Here is a 25,845-nt window from a genome sequence, read left to right as displayed (position 1 = left end):
TTTTAAGTTTGTTTCCTTTGTTTGCTTTGCTGTCTTCCTTTCTTTTCTATAGCTGGTGTCTTCTCATGTCTCAGCTCAAATGCCATCTCTTCTACGTGAACTTCCCTGGCCATGCTATCTACAGGGCCGATCACCTTACACTCTCTTCATCATATCACTGCATTTTATTATTACAATCTGAAATGATCTTGTTTATTCATTGGTTGTCTCCTACACCATAGGGAAAGCTCTAATAAATTAGGGACTCTGTCTTAATAATTGCTATCCTCCAGCGGCTGGAAAAGTGCCTCTATGACAAATGTGTGACCCATAATTAGTGAACAATAAATATTGAATGAATGAATGAATGAAAAAGTTAGTTAAATTCTTTGAAAGATGTCTTAAAGCAGGATTTGAATGAGGCCACAGTCTAAATGAAGTCTGGGAAGAACTGCACTATTTTTATGTGTTCTCTGAGAAGGGAGATGGGGTTAATGCATATAGAAGTTATTTTCTTGGACTGTTTTGGGCATCCAGCAATAGGTTTTGGTTCTTGTTCCCTTAGGAATCTGCAGTTATGGACCATCCTACTGGGTAAATGACAAACTTTTGTTTATAACATAAGGGGGTTCATAGACTTCCTGAAGAGGTCAAAGGACTCCAAGTTAAAAATTCCTGTAGAAATGAGAACCCTCACAGCAACACGGGAAGACAAATGAGATTATGCATGAAGCACCTTTAAAGAACTAGGACAGGTACCTTTGGGGAGAGACAGTGTCTGAAGAATTCCTGAAAACCAAATTCTCTCCCACTAAGAAGTATTGCTGCCTGGTCGTTGCTATGGACGCTTACCTTCTCCAATCATAGCACGGCTTGCTAAGCTGTGCGGCGCTCCTTGGTTGCTGTGGCAACGAATCGCAACAGCTCCCAGGCCCAGGCAGCTGCAGCGCGGGAAGAGAGCGGGCGGCTGGGAGCCGGGTAGGGATCCCCTTGACTGAGGTGTCTGTGAGTTGGAGGCGGGGAATGGGGCATGGAATTGACATAGGGGAGGGGGTGCACCAGAGTCAAAGGTCCTCGCAATGATTATGGGGCCATAGTGTGAGGGGCTTGGGGACTGGCCGGGGCATCCCCTCTTCGCTTTTCCGAGTGTCATCCCAGGGGCTCCCCAACCAAAATAGCGGAACCTGCGAGTCCTGTTCTTGGGATGACCCCGGCCAGACAGGGAGCGTAGCCAAGCGTTGGCCTGAGAGATAGAAGACCCCGGTGTTCGCCTTGCTTCTAACTTCTAATTAGCCGTGGGACTTTAGACAAATCCTTTTCGATATTTCCTCACCCTTCTCAGGATGACTGAGAGGACCAAATAAATGCTAGAGCAGTACACCCTCAGATGTACTTCACCTATACTGTCTCATTTCATAGCCATAAGGGTGCTGTGAAGTGACTGTAATGATTAACCCGCTTTTACAGTTGAGCAGTCTGGGCTCGGAAAGTGCTTCCTGATCAGGGCTAGTGAGTGGCCGTTTGCTATGACTGTCAGCTACCACCTAGCTGGTTACCCGGTGTCCTCTATGTGTGCTCATCTGTTCACCTTGCTCCCTGTCTCTACTTGGTCTTGTCTTTTTTACATCAGAATACTTCGACAGGTGTATTTCATTATATGATTCTTTCTCACTCTCCTTTTCTTTACTCGTTAAAGTAATTGAGGTCCTACTTCATGTCTGCTACTAACCCAAGTGCTTTGCAGGAAAAAAATTAAGACAGGATCTGTGACCTTTGTAAGCTTATATACAGTCGAGTCACGTTTTACTGTATTGGGTTCAGAAGTCAGTGCTAAGGTCAAAGTTGAATGCAGTCAAAAACATCCCTGGAAAATTTCTTACATCACCTGGGAACAACTCAATTTAGGAATTGAACCATTGAAAAGCTTTAATTCTGGGAATATTTAAATGCATTTCATAAAATTGTAATTTATAGACTTTTCCTATTTGTCACCATAAATTAGTAGAAGGATAAATTTATCATTTCCATTATATCTTTGTCCTAAATTTCGCTGAGGCGCTCATTTCATACTTCTGCTTTGAGAATGTTGAGGAGGCTATCGCCATTTAAGTGGCTGCCTGGACGTCTCTCTGTTTGGCGGGCTGGTAAATCCTTAGAATCATTCATGTGTAACTTCCGTGGTCTCCCAGTCTTCGCTGGATTGTTCCAGCATTGGTGAAAATGACAGTAGCATTTTCAAGACTACAATCTCACGTCGTTCTAGCCCACTGACTGGAACGGCAAAGACAATCACTCAACTATTTCAAAGGTTATTTTTCTGTCTTTTGATTTAGCCAAGTATGAATATAGTTGAAATTCCATCATCCCAATTAGTATAACTCTTTGGCGGTTCTTATTATAGAGATTGTACTTGCCCTGCATAGGCATCAACACTTGGTATTATCAGTCTTTTAAAACTTTGTCTGTCTGATGGGAAAGTAATGGTTATCACTTTGTTATAATTTATGTTTGCCAGATTACTAGTGAAATTGAGCCATTTATGATTATTGGCTATCAATAATTGATTTTCTATGGATTGCCTGTCTTTTTCTTTGCCCAATTTAAATTCAACTATCCTTTTTGTATTGATTTTTAGGAGTACTGTACATACCCTGGATATATACAGTACTGCACTTAACCCATGGTAATTTCACACTATATTGAGATATATTTTAAATCGATATTTTCTCCCAGTATGTTCTTAGCTATTTTTTAATGTCAAGTTTATTATGTATAATTTACACACTATAAAATTCACTCATTTCAGGTGTATAGTTCTGTGAGTCTTATAACCATATAAATGTATAAAATGATTCCATTTGGTCAAAAACTTCCCCTGTACCCAGTTGGAGTCAGTCTCCTTTCTCCTCCTCTGGCCCCTGGCAACCAATGATCTGATTTCTGTTTTTGTGTTTTCCAGAATAGCATATAAAGGGAATCATGAAATACATAGCACATTTTGTCAGGCTCATTTTATTTAACACATTGCTTTGGAGATTTATCTCTGTTGTTGCATGTAACAGTATTTCATTCCTTATTATTGCTGAATACTATTCAAATGAGTGGACGTACCACTAGTTGATGGACTTTTGAGTTGCTTCCAGTATTTGGTGATTATGAATAAATAAGTGATACAGGTATTTGTATCAGTGTATGTATGTGTGTGTGTGTGTGTGTGTGTGTGTGCGCGTGCGTGCATATCTATATCTATATATCTATATCTATATCTATATCTATATCTCTATCTCTATCTCTATCTCTATCTCTATCTCTATCTCTATCTCTATCTATATCTATATCTATATCTATTTTTGTATAAATGCCTGGGAGTGAGATTGCTAGGATCTATGGTAAGTATATTTTTACTTTTGTAAGAAACTGCTGAACTGTTTTCTGAAGTGACTGTACCATTTTGCATTTTCACTAACGTGGTATGAGAGTTTCACTTGTTCTACAGTGTGTGACAATTTTGTTAATTTTATTCTTGTAGATGTGTAGAGGTACCTCATTCTGTTTTTAATTTGCATTGCCCTGCTGACTAATGATATTGAACAACATGTGTTATCTTATCTCTTCTTTGATGAAGCATGTGTTCTTATCTTTTGCCCATGTCTTATTCAGTTGTCTATTTATTGAGCTGTCTTTTAGAGTCAAAGTTTTTTAATTTTGATGAAATCCAATTCACCATTTTTGTATTTTATGGATTGTGCTATCTAAATCTCTTTGCTTAGCCCAAGGTAACACAGATTTTCTTCTATGTTTTCTTCTCAAAGTTTTATAAATTTAGATTTTACATTCATTTCATATTTTGTATATGAGCAAATTTAGAATTATGGGGGAAGGCATAATAATACCTCTGCCTCGTGTGTGAAAATGATTCATGCAATCACAAAGTAGAGGGGAAGTGATTGTCCATTATTAATTAGTGATATAGTTTCACAGGCTTCTGAACAGTTTTGAGAATGTTCCTCCAAGTTAGCAACAAAAACAGTTAGAACATGAAAATTCTCATCAAGTTTGAAGGAAACTCACATAGCCTGTGAGTATTGAAACCATGTTAACTGGTGCACTTTGGGATCTGTGTAGAGATTCTTGACCTTGGGTGTGTGGACCTTTAGATTTTACGTTCATCTTCTGAGGGACAGTGTTCATAGCTTTTATTTGATTCTTAGTGAGACTTGGACCTCAAAGGTTAAAGCTCACTGATTTAGGATGAGCACAGTTTAGAACGCAGGGGATGGCAGTATATTCGATCTGATCCTTAAACATAAAGAAGTAGCTGTGTCCTGAGGGCAGTCTCTTCCTCTCCAATGATCTCTTCCAAGATCTGTTTCCTCATTAACACTGCAGAGGCACTTAGCGTTTGGCTGCTCTTCATATAAAATGTCTTGCAAGGATGAGGGTTTGAAATAAGGCAACAACAATTGTAAGATGGTGACCAGAAGGATTGTGGTTGGCCAGAGAAGGATAAGTGAGGAATTGACATATAAAATGTCTCTATCACAATTTAATTTGAAAAGCTGTGCAGTCATTCTTTTCATTTCTCTGAAGATTTAAAGTGCTTTAGTTCTCTGATTTTTTAAGGGTCATATTTATCCTCTGTGGTGATGGGGAAGAAGAGTGGGCTTTTAAAAAATGTTCTGTGCTTAATTGAAAGGTTTGTCAGAGTATACGATATTGTTAAAGTGATGTTCTTCATCTTAAAATGAATACCAAAAAATCAACTTGGTGTACTGCAAAGAAAAATTAGAGTGAAATGACTAAGAAAGAAATCGTTTGTAATTTCACTGACAGTTCACAATTCTCTTTCATTTTATTTTTAAATGGTATCTCCTTGCTTTAACAGGCTATCTAAAATGCATCGAATGTAAGTTGCTCTAATACATTATGATCTGACAGTGTTTATCTGTGTTTTTATTTCTTTAAACTACTATTGTAAGCCCAAGTTAGATAACTTGGCCTAATTCTATGTCTGTACAGCTATGTTGTTGATGCTTGTTTTTATTACAAATAATCCACCCAAGTTTTCAGCAGTTGCTTTGAAAAGTCCCTAATTAAAATAAATTTCAAGGTTAAGTTATTTTTATTCATGCCTGAAAACAATTACCAATACTTGTAGTTTTAAAAAAATAATAACAGTGTGATGATAATATTTCAAAACCAGGAAGGCAGAAATTTGTGTTTTTGAGAGCCAAAAATTAGTCTTGCAGTACTTTGGGATGTCTTTGGTAATTAATTATAGGCGATATGTACTATATGAAACCTCAAAGATTTTAGCAGGAGGTGGAAAAAAAAGGGGCCTTATGCATTTCATTTCTAATATAATCCCTGTCACTCTCAGAGGGAATTAAAGTTTAATAAAAAAGAATATCAGGGATGTAATCTAAAAATACTAATTAATGACTTTAGCTCCATCGGAGTGAGATTCTATAATAAATGTTAGGCCGTCAGTTGCTAAATCATGAAATATTGCAGAGAGGGAATAGGCAACACACTCTTTCACAATATTGCTCATTGTGTTGAAACTGTTAGTGGTAGAGAAGTTTTGTAGTTGTTAATCATTTATGTTTTTACATCACTATTTGAAATTACAATTTAACAGATGGTTCCTAAAAAGATAGTGTGTTCTTTGCAATTAAAATCATGGCAAGCAGTTTTCCTCTTCCCCAACATACAATTAAACTGAATAGAATCACACGCCCTACGAGTTCTTCAGAGGAAAGGTTCTGTGCAGATTCAAGTAGACTAGTATTCTGTTCCCTATCCCTGTCATTTTGACCTCTGCAAACTGAGAGCTTTGCAGCTGGCAGAAGACTTCTAAACTTGGGTTTTAGGAAGTAGTTACCCCTTCTCTGCCTTCTCCCAAGTCCTATTCTTGCTATACAGGGATTAATGGAATACTTTTAAAAATGTGATCTTTGGGACCATTTCTAACAACCATTTAATGTGTTGTACCTAATATGGCTTTCTAAATTCTGGGAGCTCAACTAGCCCTTGAAATTCCTCAAGGGCACCAATAAATTAGTTTATTTATTTTTTATTCTTAAGACAACTGATGTTGACATGCTTGCTTGTGAAAAGAATTATATTTCAGAAATATTATCTAAAAAATATAGAATTTACTTTGGGTTCTAGGGAAGCCAAAGTTTTACCTTATTTATAAATATTATTACAACAAATTAACTTTAGGACATTTTTAACAAGGATTCAGCACCCCATGAGCTACTTCACCCGCTGAAATATATGGCTTTGCGGCCAGTGGTGCCTCCCTTGAACCCCCAGCAGAGTTAATGGGGGCCCCCAGAGTAGTGGAGCCTGTGATGGTCTGTCCACATATGAAACCTTGGATATAAGTGTTTTGTTTGTATGGGAATGAATAGGCCCAAGTACACTTTCAATGATTTTTAGGTACGGGGTTTTGTGCCCACAAGTAAGCAGTTATTTGCTGGTGTAATTAATCATTTGCACCTTATTATGAGGGTGCAGCTGGCTAATTATGCTTAGTGCCATAGGGCAGGTTAAACTCATCTGCATAAGTGGATTTACAGTAAAGGACACTGACCTTTACAAATGAGTTCCTAAATTTAACAAGTTCAGTATGAGGTCACTACTCACGGATTTTTTGTTTTGTTCAGAAGCGAAATTTATATGTGGATAATGGTATTTCTATTTGTAAAGTAATTAATATGGTACCTTAGGACAGGCTTATATTATGAGTCAGGGCCAAATGAGAGCCCTACTGAGTTCAAATTATTTGGGTTCCTCCTTTTGGGAAAGTGGCATAGCAATATGGATGTACATGTATTCATGAACTTGTATGAATGACAACTTGGAGCATCACTGAGACCTGAAATGGGGTAAATTTGTATACTAATCATTTTCAGCAATAGTTAACACATTTTTCTTGTGACTTACTGGATGGCTTGTTTGAGAGAATAACAGAATCCTGGAGAGCAGAACCTTCAGTTTCACTGTGGGTTAAATTCACAGTCAGTGCCAAGTGTGAAAGAGGTTTACTAGGGTGAATCTTCCCATATTTGTCTAAAATTGTCTTTCATTTTCCCTTACTCTTGAAAGATATTTTTGCTGGTTATAGAATTAAAAGATGGCAGTTTTTTCTTCCAGCACATTTGAATGCAGCATTCTACCATCTACTGGCTTCCATTATATTAAGAAATTATCTCTCGATTTCACCATGGCACCTTTTAAGATAACCTGTCTTTTTTTTATTGGCTCTTTTAATAATTTTTCTCTATATTTCTGGTTTTCTTCACCTTGTCTAGGATGAGTCTAGAAATGGAATTTTTCCTTTATCTATATAGCTTGAGATTTGTTGGGCTTGAATCTGTATGTGATCTTTTTCAATATTTCAGTAAAATTCTCAACTCTTATTTTTTAGAAATTGCCTCTGACTCATCTCTCTCCTCTTAGTCAAGGCTCCAGTGATGTCAGATCTCTGTTCTCCATATCTTTTAACATCACTTGCTGTGTTTTCTAAAAATGTAACAATTATCACTTTAGAGTTCTAGATTTCAAGTGACAGAAACTTACTTTGAACTTCAATACAGCTTAATCAAAATAAGGAATTTATTAGTCCATTCAGTTAGGACACTAGGATGGCTCATAGGGTCAAAAGATGAGCCATGGATACCAGGGCCTCAAAGTTTAGAACTGCTTTCAATACCACTCGGATTCACTTATGTTCATTTTTCTTCCCTCCTATCATCTATCCATCCTGCTCACATTCCTGCTTTTATCTCCTTTGTTCTGCAGAAAGCCTTCTCTGTGTGACGAGGAAGATAGCTGCCAGCAGCTTTAAATTCATTTTTAGCCTAGCAAGTCTGAAGAAGAACTTCTCTTTCCTAATGCCCAGCTGTCATTCAAGGAAAGAATTCTGATTGTCATTACTAGGGTCATAAGCTCCCACCCAAGACCAATCAGAGTGTAGGAGAATAGAATACTATGATTGGCCAGATCTGCCAACCCCTTGACAGGGCAGTGGGTCCTTACAGGAAGAAGGAGAATGGGAGAAGGAAATTATACTGGACAGACAAAAGAAGTCCAAGAGTAGATTGTTAAAAAGGTTTAAAAGCTGTTAAAGGATATTTATAATTGAGTACACATTCTTGAATTCAAGTAAGATAAATAGATTTAAGAAAACCAAACCATTTACTAAACTCATTATAGGCATATGAGAAGATATTTTCTCACATTAGAAAATTTCATAGATTAGAAGAATTGATACAGCATCCTGGAGGAAATTTCAATTGAATTAAGGATTATTGTGTTATGAAGATATTAATATACTCTAGATTTTTCTTTGCTTAGATTTCTTCCACAAAGGAGTCACTAAGAAGTAGACTGCAGCTTAAAAATTTTTTTTTATATTTTAATTTTTGCTAAACTAGCAGGAGGGGGCCATTACATCTTTTGTTGATATTAAAATATGCATAAGCCCTTGTTGATTTGATGGTTGGATCCAAGATAAGGAATTTTACTTATCAATGAACGGTAATTTCAATCTTTTCTTTATTGCAGCAAATTCATAAATAAATACTAATAAGTATTTATTTATGAATTTGTTGTGAACAATATGAATTGCCTAAGATTCATATGAAGCTTTAAAAATAGATTACTTCGAGTGATATGTGTATGTGTGAATTGAAGCAAATTCTCCAAATGAACATTCATCATGTATAATAGCTATAGAAGCCAAAGGCATTTATTCTTACTGTGTGTTTCTGCAAGCCTATCAGTCTTTGGACTCTGGTGGTGGCAGAATCAATGGCATATAAATTAGAAGTTATGATATTTTAGTAAGGCAAACACGGATTTAAAATAGCTTGTCTGCCATGTTTAAATGAGCGTATTTGATAGAATGAACCAGACTATCAAAAACTGCTGATCCCACCCTAGTTGGGAGGGGCAGAAGTGCCTCCTTCCGTGACGGCCCTCACTGGCACTACAGGGTGGAATGTTGGTCTTGTTACTGCTGAGCTGTGGTCAACATCCTGACTTTCTGCTAAGCCTCCTCTGACACCACCTCAGTAGGAAGGTGGAGGATCTTCTCATTACCAATGTGTGGAGTGGAAGTTCAGACTCCCCACATGGTCTCCACTAACATCATGGTGTAGTGGATGGGGTGGATGGAGGGTTCTCATTACTGCCTAGCAGGAATAAAAGTCTGCTTTTCATTTTGCCTTCTCTGACACTATATTGGCAGGGGGTGGGAGCACCTTGTTAAAACCTGACGAGGATGGAAGTCTAGGTTCCTACTTTACTTTTATTGGTGGTGCTTGTTTGAATCTATTTAATCTCACGTATAGTGAGAGCAAAATGATTTTGTCTAAAAGTTTTCTGTTTTGCTGGGCTACCCCTTTCCTGGTTCTTTGGCTATAGAGAACATGCTTTTCTTGGGGCTCCTTTTTGTCTGTTCCTGTTGGCCTTTCCAGATAGTTGGCTTCTCCAGTGCCTAGTCTGGGGTATACGAGGCAAAGGAAAACTGAGGGTTCCTTTGGTTCTGAAGTTCCTAGCTGGTCTGAATTCTTCTCTCCACTTTTTATTGTTCTTTTGTTTATTGGATATATATACCATACAATATTTTCCCTTTATATTTTATATATATATAAAATTATACATATAATATATTACATATACAATATATTATAACATACTATCATGTTATAAATTATATAATATATAATATATATTATATTATAATATCATATTAATGTTTATTATATATATAATGTCCAGGATTTTTAGCTATATTTTGTGGTAGGGAAAAGTATGTCTATTTTATCAGTATTGGAAGTCCCTTGCCAGTTTTAAAAATTGATTTAGTGTATTAATATTTTTAACTATGAAAATTTAAAATAATGCACAAAAGTGAAGAGAATAGTATAGTCCAACTTCAACAGTTACCAACATTCTCCCATTTATGTTTCATCTAAACTTCTTCCTCACATATGTGCACACTCACACACACCTTCATCCCCACACATACACATTTTTTCCTGGAGTATTTTAAAGTAAAGCTCAGGCATAATTTCCCTTTACCTGTAAATGCTAAGTGTCTCTAACAGATTAGAACTTTCTTTTAAAAAACTATGCTCAAAGTATCATTCTACAAAAAAACCCCAATAATTATTTTATAGTATTTATTCATTTATTTGAATCATGATTCAAACAAGGTTCACCCTTGCACTTGGTTGGCATAAGACTCTTAATTCATAACTGTTCTCTCTCTCTCTCTCTCTCTCGAACTTTCTCCATCTCTCTCTCTTTCTCTCCTCATGCTATTTATTAGTTGAATAAACTAGGTCATTTTTCTATAACATTTCCCACCCTCTGGATTTGCCTTAATTATATTCTTAAAGAATGTGTGTATTCCTCTGTTCCCTATATCTCCTGCAGCCTGGATGATAGGTCTAGAGGCCTTATTAGATTTATTTAGATTTTTGTTAATAGTTCTACATAGGTGGTGCTGTGTAGTGCATGCACCATGTCACTTAATATGTCTGGTTTTCATTCTTTCAGTGTTAAGTTTGATTTAGAGGGCTCAGGTGTCCTTAGCCTGACTGAGCCATTCTAAAGTTCTTCAGCAACGTCTTTTCTAATGGTTTTAGCATTTATGATCCTTCGTTTCATTAGGGGCTATAAAATGGTGATTATTTTTCTGTCGTCTTCTGTATTTATTACCTGGAATTCTATGAAGGATAATTTTCTCCCATCAACAATTTGGTTAACTTGCAATGTAATTTGTACAAAAAAAGTGCAAGATTAATGGTCGATTATTCCCTTTTATTCAAGAATAATTAGTTTGGTATCCAAGCAATTTCCAAAGATGATTAATGATTTTCATAGTATCATTTGAACCCAGATTTTTTGAGAATAATCTATTACAGACTTTTTTTTTTTTAATGTTCAAATTGTTTAATCTTCAGTGAGTGAGAATTCCTTCAAGTTACTCTGGGTCCTTTAGACACAACCTCAGTAGCCTTTGATAGCATCCTTGTTTTATAGTGTAATACAGTGTTCCAAGTTCATCTTATATATTTTGTGTCCCAGATCTCAAATTGCCCATTTCTCCAAGGAACTGTGGTTCTTTTCAGTGGCACATGGTATTTTGAGACCACAACATGTCCCTGGACTGTCATTGTTTATTGTGATTTTATTGTTTCTGGGCTCTTTCATTAGACACGTTATTAAAAGGAGAAAATAATTATTAGCTCACACATATTTTCAATTTAAATTTAAGATTATAGGGTTTCTTAATTTAAGAACTTATTTAGTTTTATACTTTTGTAAATGCTGAAATACTTGGTTCCTAACAATACTGATATAATGACTTATTTAAAAAATATTACTAATGTTATGACTAGTAATAAGGCTATTATCTATTGACAATAAACAGTCAATATATTTTAAGGTCAGTTGGAATAATTGTTTTCTCTTCATGATTATGAGTCCAGCTTGATAAATAGCAAAGTTCATTTGTTTCAGTTTGTTTGAATTTTTAAGAATTGATTATTTAAATGTTTTAAAATTTATTTTAACAACTTTATTGAGATATAATTCACATACCATACAATTTACCCATTTAAAATGTACCTACAATTCAACAGTTTTTAGTATATTCACAATTATATACAATCAACACCACAGTCAATTTTAGAATATTTTCATCACCTCAAGAAAGAAATCTCATACCTTTTAGTATCACTACCCCCACCTCCTACGCCCTTCATCCCTCTCAGTCCTAGGCAACCATTAATTTCCTTTCTCTAGAGACTTCCCTGTTCTGAACACTTCAGGTGAATGGACTCATGCATTTGTTGTCTTTGTGACTGACTTACTTTACTTAGCATACTTTTGAGGTTTTTCCATGTCTCTGTGACCCAAGGGGACGCTTCAGCCTCATCCCTATGTTCTGGTATTTTCACAAGGGTGTCCTTTCTATGGATAGTTTCTAGTTAGTCTTTTTCTGAGGGACACTGAAGTTGTCTACCACCTATTCCACCATGTTGGTACTATCACTTCCCATATTATTTTATATTGTAATAACTTTGTGTATTACATTTGATTTATTTTTGTCTTTGTTTAGTATGTCTTCTTCACTTTTTCTAAAATTTCTTTTGGCATTTAGGAAGGCTTATCTTTATGTTCAGTAGTTTTCTTTGTTTACAACCTTTTATAGGGCCTATAATAGTTATCTACTGCTGTGTAACAAATTGCCCAAATATTAGCTTGAAACAATGAATATTTGTATTCTCACAGTTTCTATGGGTCAGGAATCTAGCTGTGGCTTAGCTGGGTGTATCCTACTCAGTGTCTCTCATACATTTCTTTTCAAGCTGTTGGCCAGGACACAAGTCATTTCAAGGCTCAACTGGGGCTGGCAAATCTGCCTTTAAGTTCATTCACATAGTTGTTGGCAGGCCTCAGAAGATCCACTTCCAAGCTCACTCATGTCGTTGCTGGCAGGACTTGGTTCTTCACCACATGGCCTCCCTGTAGGCTTCCTGAGTGTTCTCACAACATGGCAGCTGATGATCTAAGAGAGCCAGATAGTGCCCAAGATGGAACCAAGTTTTGTTGTAACTCATCTCAGAAGAGACATCCATCACTTGAGCTGTATTATATTTGTTAGAATACTTAAGTACAGCCCACACTAAAGGGGAGGGGATTACATAAATATATGAATGCTTGGAAACAAGTATCGTTGACTGCTGTCATAGGGGCTTTCTAACATAGTTCCCTAAATCCTCTTTTATTCAAATATCAATATTTGGTTAAATGGTTTGATTCCTACCTATTTCTTAGACAACTGTTAATGAGCTTATTCTACTTTTGGATCTTTTTCTCTTTTTTCTTTTTATTTTAAAATTGCATTCTATTTTGTCAGAAAACATGTTAAAGTCTATTCTTCTCATCATGTCCTTTTAATCTTAGCTCTACAATTAAATACATGAAATGTTCATTGTCAGTCCTTTTCCTGAAGTTCTCCAGTCACCTTTTGGTTGGATGAAGCCCGTCCTCTAGTGCATTCTGCAGGAAAGGAACATCTTTATGATATTCCTTGAGTTTTTGCATATTCAAAACTTCTTTTCTGTAGCCTTGATAATTGAAGGAGAGCTTTGCTGTATATGAAATCCTTGGCTCATACTTTTTAAAGTTATCGGAAAATGTTGCTCCTCAGCTTTCCCATTTCATAGGTGGTTTTTCAAAGTCCAGTGACATCTCTTTCTCTTGCCCTTGTAAGTTATTTTACTTTTTTGCCTGGAGGCTATGAGGAGTTTTAAAAATTCTTTGAAGTCTAACATTTTTGCTAAGATATGACTCAGAGTTGATCAATTTTCCTAGGAACTCACTGGTCCCTTTGATTATGTTTCTTTTTATTTCTAGAAAATTGTCTTGGATTATAGTTTTAAATATTAGTTCCATTCTAGTACTTTATTTTTCTTCTTCATGGGCTCCAGTTATAGCATGTTGTATCTCCTTTGCCTTCTATTTCAATCATTTGTTCTCTGATCTTTTTCCCTTTTAAAAATTTCATATTCATTTCCTTGGGTGTTTTACTGCTTCAGTGTACCTTTTACATTTTTATTCAAATATATATTCCTTTATGTACCCCTTCCCCCTCCATTTTGGTCTGGTAATGCCTTACTGTCTTGTGAACTTGTTCATGATTTCAGGGTTTTTAATTTGGCATTGTATCAAGCATTTTTAGTTAGTTTTTTGTTTGTTTGTTTGTTTATTTGTTTTTGATGCAGGGTTGAATAACCTAGCCTGCTATTACTGAAAATAGAAATTCCTTACATAGTTATAAATGGCCCCCCAAAGTTGCAAGTGTCTTGAAGTATGAAGAAGGCTATGCAAAGGAGAGATGTCATATTTCTTTGATTTGGAGCTATTGAGTGGCTGTTTAATGCCTTATTTATGATGATAAACTAAAAACCTTTTTCAGAAACTTCCTGTTCCTCATCTAATCTCATGCTGCCTTTTTTGAGTCTCTGCCCAGCTGTGAAGGCCTAAAGCCTTACAGTTTTTCTCTGTTTGAAAGATGTCACGAGAGGCAATTGTCAAACAAACAGATAAAATGGCAAATTATGAAGTATATTTATTGAGCAGTTTTTATTTGTTTATTTGGGGAAGATAAAAGTACCAAAATGTAAGAACTGCTCGTATGTCCATATCATCCCTGAGCTTTGTCCCCAATCACTTGGTTTGTCTAAAAGGGATCTTAAACTTTGGGATGAGGCTAAATCTAGACTAGTTACATAGAACAGATGCCTTTGGTTAAGGCATTTGTTCTAAGCATTTGATATATTTTTGAAGATCAGTAAACCTTCCTGTATTTGAAAAGCTTGAAATAATTGTGACCTGTGTTTAGGGGTTAAATGTATTTGTTCTAAAACTTTTTTTCACTCTTAGGTGAACAACAGATATAACTGAAAATGACAAGTAGGAGACTTGAGGAGTCCATGGGGGCTGTTCAGATGGGGTTAGTCAGAATGCTTAAAGGATTCCAAAGCAAGGTTTTGCCACCACTGAGTCCAAAGGTGGTTACAGAAGAAGAAGTAAACCGAATGGTAATGTATCAGAGAATTTCAGTGTGAAATATTTAATGCAGTCTTCTCAAGAGAATGACAGCTGTTACTTGGTAGTCTCAGAATACCAAACAGAATTACTGACTGATAATATAAATTTAGTTAACATTGTAGCTTGTTGCAGAGCCATAGGCACCTCTCAAAGCCTGAGAAAATTTCGAAATTACATACATCGAAGTAGAGGCTTGAATTGCTTAAGTTAATCAGCTATGGAAGCAAATTATTAAGGTTTTTGAAATATTTGTTTGAATTCTGTGAGACTGTCATTTGTGTAGTTTAAATAAGTTCAAATATCAGAATTTTGTAGGCTTTAACCTAAATAATCTCTTACTTGATTGGCAAGAGTTATTTTTGTTTGTATAATTGTAGAATATAGAATATGAAATAATGACTATATTGTATATAGGAAAAATACATAATTTTTTCTTTCCTTTAAAAATATTTATATTTTAATGAATTATAATGATTTGGTGAGAATTGAATTATAAACTGCATGCTATAGAAAATATCAATGAAAATTTATCATAGATATAGTATTCATTGCAGTCTCAAGTTACAATCCAATTAGGAAAATAAAAATCTATTCTCTTTCGTGGTGGTTCTTGTTTCATATTTAAGGTAACTCTTGTTGCTTTTAACACTTTATTTTTATTTAAATCATAACACAGCTGATGACCTCTTAACATTTTAGCATTCTAATCTGGGTCCCAATTAAAAAAAGAAAACCTGAAAAAACAAGTTAGAATCCATTTTAATGGATTCAATCACAGAAAATAATTTTGTAGGGAATTTGAAAAGCATTGATTTTAACCCAAGACAAAGCAAATCAGCTAAATTATATACCTCTGATTGCTTTTAAAAGCCTTGGCACACCCTGAAGAGTTATGTTGCTGCCAATGATCATAATTTCATTGCATGTAAAGTAGGCCCGGGATGATGGAAATGTTCTGCATCTTGACTATATCAATGTCAGTATCCTGGTTTTGATACTGTAGTTTTGCAAGACACTGTTTTTGGGGAAACAGTATTATGTAAACCTACGATTATCTCAACATTACAAGTTTAATTTAACAAACCCTTTCCTCTTAGTAAATAATTAGATAGATAGATAGATAGATAGATAGATAGATAGATAGATAGATAGATAGATAGAGTACACCCTGGAATAAAGTGAATATTTCAGAATAATAATAACTAAATAATAGTGACTGGTTTGGGTAACTAAGCCCCTGTTGTGTTATTTAAATGATATATGATAGATTACATTTTTTTCTCATAACTTTAGAAAATGTTAAAGCATTTTATGTTCTTTTTTGGGTATGTGAATATGAATGAATAGCTGACTATCTGATGATTGGCTTAGAGCTCTTTTAAAACAAGAGCTCCCGTGGTTTCTAAAAAGTTCAGACTCATTTCTAGGCAACGTAATCACACTTCCCAGATCCTTTACATTTTATAAAATTACTCTTCAACCTGATAAAATAAACACCCAAAAGCTTTGCTTGCATTTTATAACTTTCAGTTGAGAAACAAAAGTATTTCAAACTCCTTAGCTCTGAAGCCTGAAAGTGATTTTAGAAACAGAGTTTTATGCTCAGGTGCTTGTTCTAAGCATAGATGTTAAGCTCTTTTGGCCATGTTCCTGTGCAATTTCTTGACTGCCCCTGCCGCCAGGTTCTTTTGTGTGATTCTTTCAAAATCATAAAGAAATAGCAACGACATGTCATTTTGAATTACTGTGCAAAGAGCTCAAAAGTGCATGAGTACTTCTCTTATATTATTTAGTTATTTTGAATATTTTATAAGGGAACTTAGTGGCATTCCAGAATTATCCTGAAAGCTACAAACACAAATTATTAATTACTGGAGTTTGAAATACTTCTGTAGTTACAACATGCAAGCAAAGCTTTTGGGCACTTATGAAAATACTTTTTCAGTATAAGTATTTATGAATGTTTGGCTTCTGTTTTAAATCATAGCTAACACCCTCAGAGTTTCTGAAGGAAATGTCCCTCACCACAGAGCAGAGACTGGCTAATACACGCTTGATGTGCCGACCACAGATCGTTGAACTTCTAGATATGGGGGAAACGACACATCAAAAGGTAGCTGCTTTCTGTCATACTCACATGTAAAGTAGGCCCTGCAATAATGTGAATATTCTAGAGCAACAGTAGTGGTCATTACTTCTTGGCTAACTAATCCCTTATTTTGTATTATACATTCTTTTTTTTTTTTTACTTCTGTTGATCTGTGGTTTGATATAGAGAGAATTACAATTAATAAGGATATATAACTTTTGATGAGTCACATTTCTTTCTTAGCTATTTCTGGACACTATTGTTTACAGATTAGGGGTGATTCCAAGAATTATATTAGCCAAACCTCATTAAGTTATCTTCTTAGCATAAGATATCCTTCCTTACCTGAGCTGTCATCACTAGATAGGAAGAAGGTGGAATTGTTTAGTAAAGTAGGCATTTGTTTTGTATTCTGGCTCCTTTCCAATAACAAATGTATCCTTTTAGTTTCTATATTCTAATGTAAACATATGTTCTAGGCTTTAGGAAAATATGATTATAAAATAAGTTATTTCCTACTTTTTAATTAACTTTTTGAATTATATGTTTTACTTTTTATGTAGAAATTATGGTATGAGCCTATATCAGTTGACCGATAGAGATTAGCCTCCTCTCAAAGCATTCCTCAACTATTCCCAGAGTTTTTCAGAGTTATTTCCCTTATGACGAACGAGTCCCTGAGGCTCTTTTGCTCTCATTGCAGCACCATGGCCTCCCCTGTCTAGGATCTGCATAAAAATTTGCTCTTCCTCTGAGCATTGCTAGCTTTGGTTATTGTTTATTCTCTTCCCCATAACCACTCTCTAACTCTAAGGGCAGGGAACATTAATTAAGCTTAATTAAGCTTTTCTAGCTGCAGCCTGTAACTTAAACTATGGATCGTACATTCAACTCATATATTTAGTTAATTTCACTCAATATTATGTTTTCGAGATTTATTTATGTTGTGTTTAACGGTAGTTTATTCATTTTTATTGCTGTATAGTATTCCATTATATGACTATACCACATTTATTTTTCTATTTTACTGTTATAAGCATTGTTTTTTCCACATTTTGATATTATTAATGATGCTGTTATAAGCACTCTTGTACAGATCTTTTAGTGAACATGTACACATTTCTATTGGGAATATACCTAAGAGTAAAATATTTAGATTATAGGCTATGCATGTGTTTTGCTTTGTAAATAATTACCACTTTTCTAAAATGATTATACCAGTTTACACTCCCACTAGCTGTGTGTGAGAATTCCAGTTGCACTACATCCATGCTAATACTTAATATTGTCAGTTTCTTTAAATTGTTTTAATGGGTATATAGTACTATTGCACTGTGGTTTAATTTACAATTTCTAGATTTGAGCACCTTTTCATATTTTATTAGCCTTTTGGATATCATCGCTTATAAATTACATGTTTATGGTTTTTGTCCATCTTTTATTGATTTTGTAAAAAGTTCTTCGTATATTCTGGAGACTAGTCCATTATCAATTAAATGCATTGCAAATAATCTTCTCCCATTCTTTAGCTTTCTTTTTTTATTCCCTATTGGGTATCTTTTGATGAACATAAGTTTTAAATTTCAATATTACTTAATTTACCAGTATTTTCATTTGTTTTGTATTTTCTGTGTCCCATTAAAGAAAATTTTGCCTTTTTTAATGTCATGAAGATTTTCCTTTTAGTTTTCTTCTGAAAACGTTGTTTACTTTTCATAATGAGAGCTTTGATACACTAAGAATGGTGCATGATAGGAGTTAAATCAATATTTTTTATATGGAATATTCAGTTGACCCAACACCATTTATTGAAGGGAACATATCCCTTCCCCAGTGTTTTTAGTGTTACCTTTGTCATAAATCAAGCATCCATATATTAAAGGATTTGTTTCTAGAGCTTTCTAATCTGTTACATTTGTATTTATGATAAATCTTGTGCTAATATCTCACTATTTTAATTATTATGATAAGTGACAGTATGCAATATGTAATAATATGGGGGCATTTGAGATCTTGCTCCCTGGCATATGCCGTCAGTTGGCTCAAATAAACTCTTATAAAATAAAAAATATATATATATAATTATGTAAGTCCTGCTACCTGATAGAGGAAGTCCTCCTATCTTGTTCTTCAAGTGGATCTTGTCTATTCTTGATCCTTTGCTTTTCAATATAAATTTTATAATCAGCTTTTAAATTTCCAGAAAGAATTCTAAGGTTTTTAAATTGGATTTCATGAATTTTTGTATCAATTTGGGGAGTATTTGACATCTTTAAAATATTGAGTCTTTTAATTCATAAACATGGTATATTCCTATATTTATGTAGGTTTTCTTTAATTCTTCTTAGTAATATATATTTTTAAGTTTTATTAAATTTATTGGAGTGACATTGGTTAATAAAATTATATAAGTTTCAAGTGTACAGTTCTATAATACGTCATCTATATATTGCATTGTACGTTCAGTAATATTTTGTAGTTTTTCTGGATAAAAGTCTTGCTCATCTTTCATTGGACTTATTCCTATGTATTTTATGTTTTGGGATGCTATTTTAAATGCCATTGTTTATAAGTTTTATTTCCTAAATGTTCATAGCTAGTACATAGAAATATAATTGATTTTCGTATGTTGATCTTGTACTCAGTGACCATGACAGATCACTTATTAATTCTAATAGTTTATCTGGTGGGTTATTTTGAATTTTCTGAATAAACGGTCTTTTCTTCTAGAGGAAGGACAGTTTTGTTCTTGATCAATTTCATATGTGAAAACAACCTTGAATTTATGAGATAAAACCAACTTGGTCATGATGTATTACCCTTCTTAAATATTATGGGTTTTTAAAATTTGCTAATGTTTTGTTCCTTTTCGTGTTTTTGAATCTATGGTTCGAGAGTAAGATTGGCCTATAATTTTTTTTCTCCTACTGTCTTTCTTAGGTATATTATCAATTGAATTGGGAGATTTAATTTTTTTATTTTTCTTTCCTTTGATAGAGTTTTTAAATAATATTTGAATTGTATCTTCTTTAAATGTTTGCTAGAATTTACTTGTAAAGTTATTTGGGCTAGAGTTTTCTCTATGAAAAGTTTTTATTTACAAATTCAATTTTTCTAATAATTACAGAACTGTTTATATTTACTATTCTTCTTGTACTAGTTTTGATAAATTGTATTTTTCTAGGAATTTGTACTTTTTATTTGAATTTTCATATATTGACATAATATGCATTTATTAACTTTTTAGTGAGTTCATATTCTGTAGTAATGTCCTTAATTTCACTTTTATTGGTTCTTTGTACCTTCTGTCTTATTTTCTTGATCAGATTCACTAGGTATTTTATCAATTTTATTGCTCTTTTTAAAGACTAAACTTTTGGATTTATTGTTTCTCTAGTATACTTACTTTCTATTCCATTAATTCCTGTTATTGTTTTTGTTATGTCATTTTTTTCATTGGTTTGGGTTTTCATTTGTGTTTTATGTTTGCTATTGTTTTTCTCAATTATCGAGATGGATATTTATATCATCAGTTTTTCAAGGTGTCCCAGGATGCAACCATGAACTCATAGGGCATCATGGGATGTTCTAAAATTTCAAGGAAACACGGCAATACTCAAAACCTGTTGGATAGTATACAAGCTATTAGCTTGGGGTAATTCATAGTTTCAACATTAGTCATACTATCTCATTAGCTCTTTAGTGCCTTCAAGCAGGTATTTGTTGATACAGTTTTTCTTGTTATTATAGGGAATTGATTCAAATTACCTTATTTGCCGTTACTAGAAATGGAAGTTTTGAATTGGTGTTCTTAATTAGCCTGTGTTTTTTTTTAACTGAGGACCACACCTTCTAAGTTCTTTTGTACTAAAGAAGTTGATGACAATCATCTTGCTAATTATAACAATTATCGTTTATAGTAGTTACTCATTTTTGAGTGTTTCCTGTATTCTTAGTATTAATATTCATAGGTCTGTGTAGTATTTTCTTACCTTCCCCAGTCATTCCTGACACTGTGTGACTATATGATTGATTTACTCTTCAACTGCAGTTTTCTGGAATTGACCTGGATCAGGCATTATTCCAGCCCTTTCCATCAGAAATCGTATTTCAGAACTACACTCCCTGTGAAGTCTATGAAGTTCCACTGGTTTTGAGGAACAACGACAAAGTGAGTATGTTCAGCAGGATGGCTGTACCTTTTGTGAATATATAAGAAGGGATTAAGTAGAATGGAATCATGTAGGATTTTAGATTAATTCTTTAATTTGATAGACTTAGGAAAATAAATGAAAACATGCCCTTTGACTGTAAGCTTAATGAAGACAAGATTGTGTTGTTTTGTTTGTTGCTATATTTTCAGTCCCAGGGCAGTGCCCAACAAACAATAAACTCCCAACATACACTGATGTTTTGATGAATAAAGGATTGGCTCAGATGAATGTCATGAAGTTCTCATGTGTGACCAGTTGGGCTAGGCTTCATTTAAGACAGGGCAATTACTTTTCATGTTTACATAATTTGCATTAGAGTCTAATTCCTTATATGAATTGCAATTGTCCAGCCAAAGCATTTGTATTCTATAAATTGTATTAAAAAAAAAAAAAACTTCAAAAAAAAAAATGAAGATTGCTTTCCCTCTTTTCTATCTCCTTTGCCTACCTCAGATAGCCTTCAGATTTTGTTTACAGATAAGATCATTTTGGATGGCTTCTCCCACTGTTTATACCTTGTCTCTGTGGTTGCACCTGAAGATTTCTTCTCTTTTCTTATGCCTTTTTTTCCCAGAGATAAATTAGGGTTTATTTTAAGAAAAGGAATTAAATTCCTGAAGATTTCCTTGACATCTAACAAGAATGAAGAAAGAATAAGGCTGAAGGTCAGCACGAAGCACAGTTAAGTGTGAAGAATAATCAGGGAGGAAGGCATCTGAGAGATGCCAAACTTCAGGTGTAAAGACAAGTAGGAATGCTTACAGGAGTCTAAGAATGTGGATAGAAATTATCACTATAAGAAAAAAGGGAAAATAAGTAAGGACTGTGCAAGAATCCAAGGCCAATGGGAAGACTTGCAGTTATATTCGGTACAATAGCTCATTAAAGGAATCAGTGATGCCTTTCGGAGATCAGTAGGGTGATTTCATGAGAGCAAAGCCAGACTCTGGAGAAAGTGATATATTTAGTTCTTTGCTACAGGAGTGTTAGCAAGAGAAGCTTATGAGATAGAAGCGAAAGGCTAGGCATAGAGAGAAAAAAGAACCTAGATGTTCAGGGTTATGTTCCTAGACCTCAAGAAGCGATATATTACATAACATTAGGACTCTCTCTTTTCATATAGGACTGCCAACCAATTTAGTTTCTCATTTCCAGTTCTCTTTTCCTCTTTCTACATTACTTTTTGGCTCCTGCTTGAGTTTTTTTTTTAAATAATAAAATGAACAAAGACTTGTAATAACAATAAAAATGAGTAATAATAATGTTAATAAAAATTAAAGCTAAAATGCACTGCATGCTTACTTTGTATAAGGCACTGTAATAAAGGTAGGTACTGTCATCTCCTTTGATGAAAATGAGTTTAGACCTGAGCAAGGTTGCATAGTTAGTAATAGATGGAGATTTCATGTTTAACTGCAAAGCCTGTGCTTTTTCTTCTGTATTTTCACATGCACAGTGTCATCACTGTGTGTTTTTCTTGCAGATTCCAAGGATGGTGAAAGTTGTTGAGGAAAGTTCACCTTACTTTAAAGTAATCAGCCCCAAAGATATTGGCCACAAAGTAGCTCCAGGAGTGCCATCCATATTCCGAGTCGTCTTCACTCCGGAGGAGAACAAGGTAGTAGCAGGTCTGCCAAGAAAATTGGCTGAATGCTTGTCACTAGCAGTTTGCAATTCTGCACATTCACGGAGGTGGTGGTGCAGGCGGTGGCATTGTTGGTGTTGGTTTTGGTAGTGTTATCGTTAGAGGTATTGGTTTTGTGGTGCTAGTTGTGTTGTTGATGGTTTCAGTGCTGGTGGTGGTGGTATTGGTATTGTTGATGGTGTTGTCGGTGTTGTTGATGGTGTTATTGTTGTTGGTGCTGGTGGTGGTGGTGGTGGTGAGAAGAATGAATACGATAGGTGAGAAAAAGGATGGCATACCACTGGGAATGAGGAAAGAACTGTCAGAGTGCTGAGGGCTTATATGAGCTGTGAGTAGCCAGGATATAAAGAAGGGTAATCCTTCTGGATATTCCCCTCTGCTCTTGTGGCACCTACCTCAGCATATTTATGTTTGACCACATAGCTAGAAGGATGCCAAAAAGGAAAAGGTTGGCCTGGATACAATGAGCTGAGACAAAGGATAAAGACTATGGCTTCTTGGAAGTTTGAGATCAGTTAGTTACATTCCTCTTTCCCAGATTCTAACTAGTTTAGGAAAGAGATCCAAGATCCAAATATTGATCACAGTATCGTTCTCATTAATGGCAAAGAATGTGGCCAGGACCTGAGGCCTAGGCAGGGCCTCCTTCTCCTCAGTGACTAGTAGATAACTGGTCTTTGGTAAAGAGCTGACCTAACTGATAGCTCCACTCGTGCATGAGTGGAGAAGCTAGAGCTGAGAGCAGATACTTGCCTGCTCTGCTTACCTCACCTACCCACAGGCAGGCTAGAAGGAGCCTGAGTTCAAAAAGAGGCCATTTCCCCTTAGCACCACTATAGCTATGGGGAATCCAGCCCATTCTCAGCTCTTCTCAGTTGTAGAAATTCCACTTCTTCCCAGAAGGAAGGGGGACTGAGGTAGGAGGCTTCCTCCCAAGCCCTTCTCCAAGAGCACAAAATTGTGGGTTCAGTTTTCCTTTATTTGGGTCAAAGTGAGGACTTGTGGGAGGGAAGAAAGGGGTTTTACCAGCATGATTGAAGGAGTAAGGACAAAAATCAAGGCTTAAATAGGCATAACAAAATGTGAGGTTATATATAATGTTAAAAATTGTGTTCTGATCTGTATTGTGCCATTATGATTGGAATTAAAAGAGCATAATGGAAACAGAGAAACCTAGCTTGAATGCTTATCATCACTAATACTTATTAGCAGCTGTCAGTGTCATTACCAGTGTTCTTGCTACTACTGCTATTGTTCCTACTTTTTTGGAGAGGAGAGAGAGAGAGATTTTAATGTGGTCTGCCAATCATGTATCACTGTAGTGAGTGGTTAGAAATTCCATTATAATATAACACTGCTGTTACTTTGTAATATTACTATTTATTTCTCGGGTTGTGTTTATGGACCTGTCATTTTGGGGTAGTATTGAAATAAACAAAAAGATAAATAGCTCCAGAAGTAGTGCTTTTTGTTACATGTCGTTGAAATTCTTGTTTTTTCTTGAGGCTCTATATCTGAATACTAACTGTAGAGAACGGTGACTGGATTTAGTTTGGGTGTCAAATTCCTACCATGACATTTCTATAGGGAGCTGATTATAAAACTTCATGTAGCTTGAAATATAAAGTTTGCCGTATTTGAAGAGTTGGCTTAATTTAATTTTTTTCTGTGCTGGAGAGAATATATCTTTTGTTGGGTAAGTATTGTTCTACTTGCAAGTAGTCTGGCTGAGAAGGGGATACCTGGAATTTCTGAGAAGGTGGAATGTTCTATATCGTGATAGGTGTGTGAGTTATATGGATGAATTCATTTGTCAAGATTGTACATTTAATATTTATGCTTTCCAGGATATCTAAATTTTACTTTAAAAACCATAGAAAAATAATAATAATAGAAGTGGGAATGTTTGGAGGTATAGACAAAGCCAGAATGATAGAATATTAATAATTGTTGAATCTGGGTGATGGGTACGTGGGATTTGTTATACTATACTGTTTTCTTTATATAGATTTTAAATTTTCTCTAATCGAAAGCTAAAAGATTTTATTACTATTTATCTATATAGCAAATAAATAATTAAAATGTATTTTAGATATGTTGTATTTACTCTATAAATATGAAAATTCTAACACTCCCACTGAGAGTTATTATTTGGCTATATTTCGTAGCTGCTTATCTTACTCTTAGCTTTTTTATTCCTCCTTATCATTCCATTTCGCTAACTGTTGCATGTCTATTGGGAAACCCTAATTAAAATTTAAGTGTTGCTTTACTGTTTCTTCTGCTAAGTGTTTGAAAGTTATCAAAGGCTACATGCACATATGAGGAGACATATGAGGATACATATGGCTACCTATGGGAAATTTAACTATTCAATTTTGGATACATTAAGATATTGTGTTAGATTTGGACTCTATAATAATATAATTTACAGAATTTGTTTCTCTAAGGACATAGTAATTTCTTCTTTCGCTAACTAAGAATGATGGTGTGTATTTGGGGAAGCTCTTGCTGCTAGTTTGGATCCCCTTTTTCTGTAAAGATCATGTTACACTAAAACCATCGGCAGGGCCCCACTCTTAGTAGCTTTTTCAGTTCCTGGGCATCTACATTCACTCTTATCATTGTAAAGCCAGCAGGGCCATGCATAGAATGACCAGCTAGGGTTAGTTGTACTGTCTTTAGTACTGCTCCAGAATGTAGCAGAGAACCAACTAAGGCCAGATTTATTTTAGGAAAAATTAAAGGCAAACTTTTCACTGTGTCACTTTTTCTTCAGTTGGCCAAATTAATAGCCAATATGTATTTTTCTTTCTTATCCCCTGCTGATCTGAGCACACTCCATTCTCATTTATCCCTTCACATCTGGAGGGTGAGATATGTAAATTGCAGCATGCCACAGCTTAATAAGCCAGTCCCCTTTCAATGGGATTTTCAGCACTCATGTATATTAGCATGTCGAAGATGATAATGCAATTTACATTTTTTTCCCTGTCATCTGTTACTCTGGCTTCCTGGGGATTTAACTTGTTAAGAATGCCAAATATCCAGATAACAGGTGCAGCAAATTTCCTTTGGCTTTCCTTATCTCTTCTTTTCACACAGACTTTAAAAAAATATTGGATGCGTTATTAATCTAATAATCCTAATATACATGTCATGTGTGGTAGAAATATAATAGTCAATGTTGTTATAATACTATAAAAGTCTAGGGCCTGACATTTTTCTCTTCCTCTTAAATTTGTATCTTTACTATTAAAAGGAGTATAAAAAAA

The 25,845-nt window shown here is 34.8% G+C and overlaps 1 protein-coding gene across 1 annotated transcript in view; it reads left to right on the top strand.

Annotated features, from left to right (window-relative positions):
* The window catches only part of HYDIN (HYDIN, axonemal central pair apparatus protein), a 351,593-nt gene that overhangs the window by 44,784 nt on the left and 280,964 nt on the right, over positions 1-25,845 (top strand). Inside the window, exons 3-6 of the mRNA XM_023523662.1 lie at positions 14,455-14,612; positions 16,610-16,735; positions 20,763-20,882; positions 22,409-22,543. Coding sequence (XP_023379430.1) covers positions 14,478-14,612; positions 16,610-16,735; positions 20,763-20,882; positions 22,409-22,543 — 516 coding nt within the window. The 5' untranslated portion in view covers positions 14,455-14,477. The remainder of the gene's footprint in view (positions 1-14,454; positions 14,613-16,609; positions 16,736-20,762; positions 20,883-22,408; positions 22,544-25,845) is intronic.

The sequence above is a fragment of the Pteropus vampyrus genome, unplaced genomic scaffold, assembly GCF_000151845.1.
Source record: "Pteropus vampyrus isolate Shadow unplaced genomic scaffold, Pvam_2.0 Scaffold399, whole genome shotgun sequence".
Classification (NCBI taxonomy): domain Eukaryota; kingdom Metazoa; phylum Chordata; class Mammalia; order Chiroptera; family Pteropodidae; genus Pteropus; species Pteropus vampyrus.
Note: the sequence above shows the minus strand (reverse complement) of the source record. Positions and strands in the feature narration are given on the sequence as shown.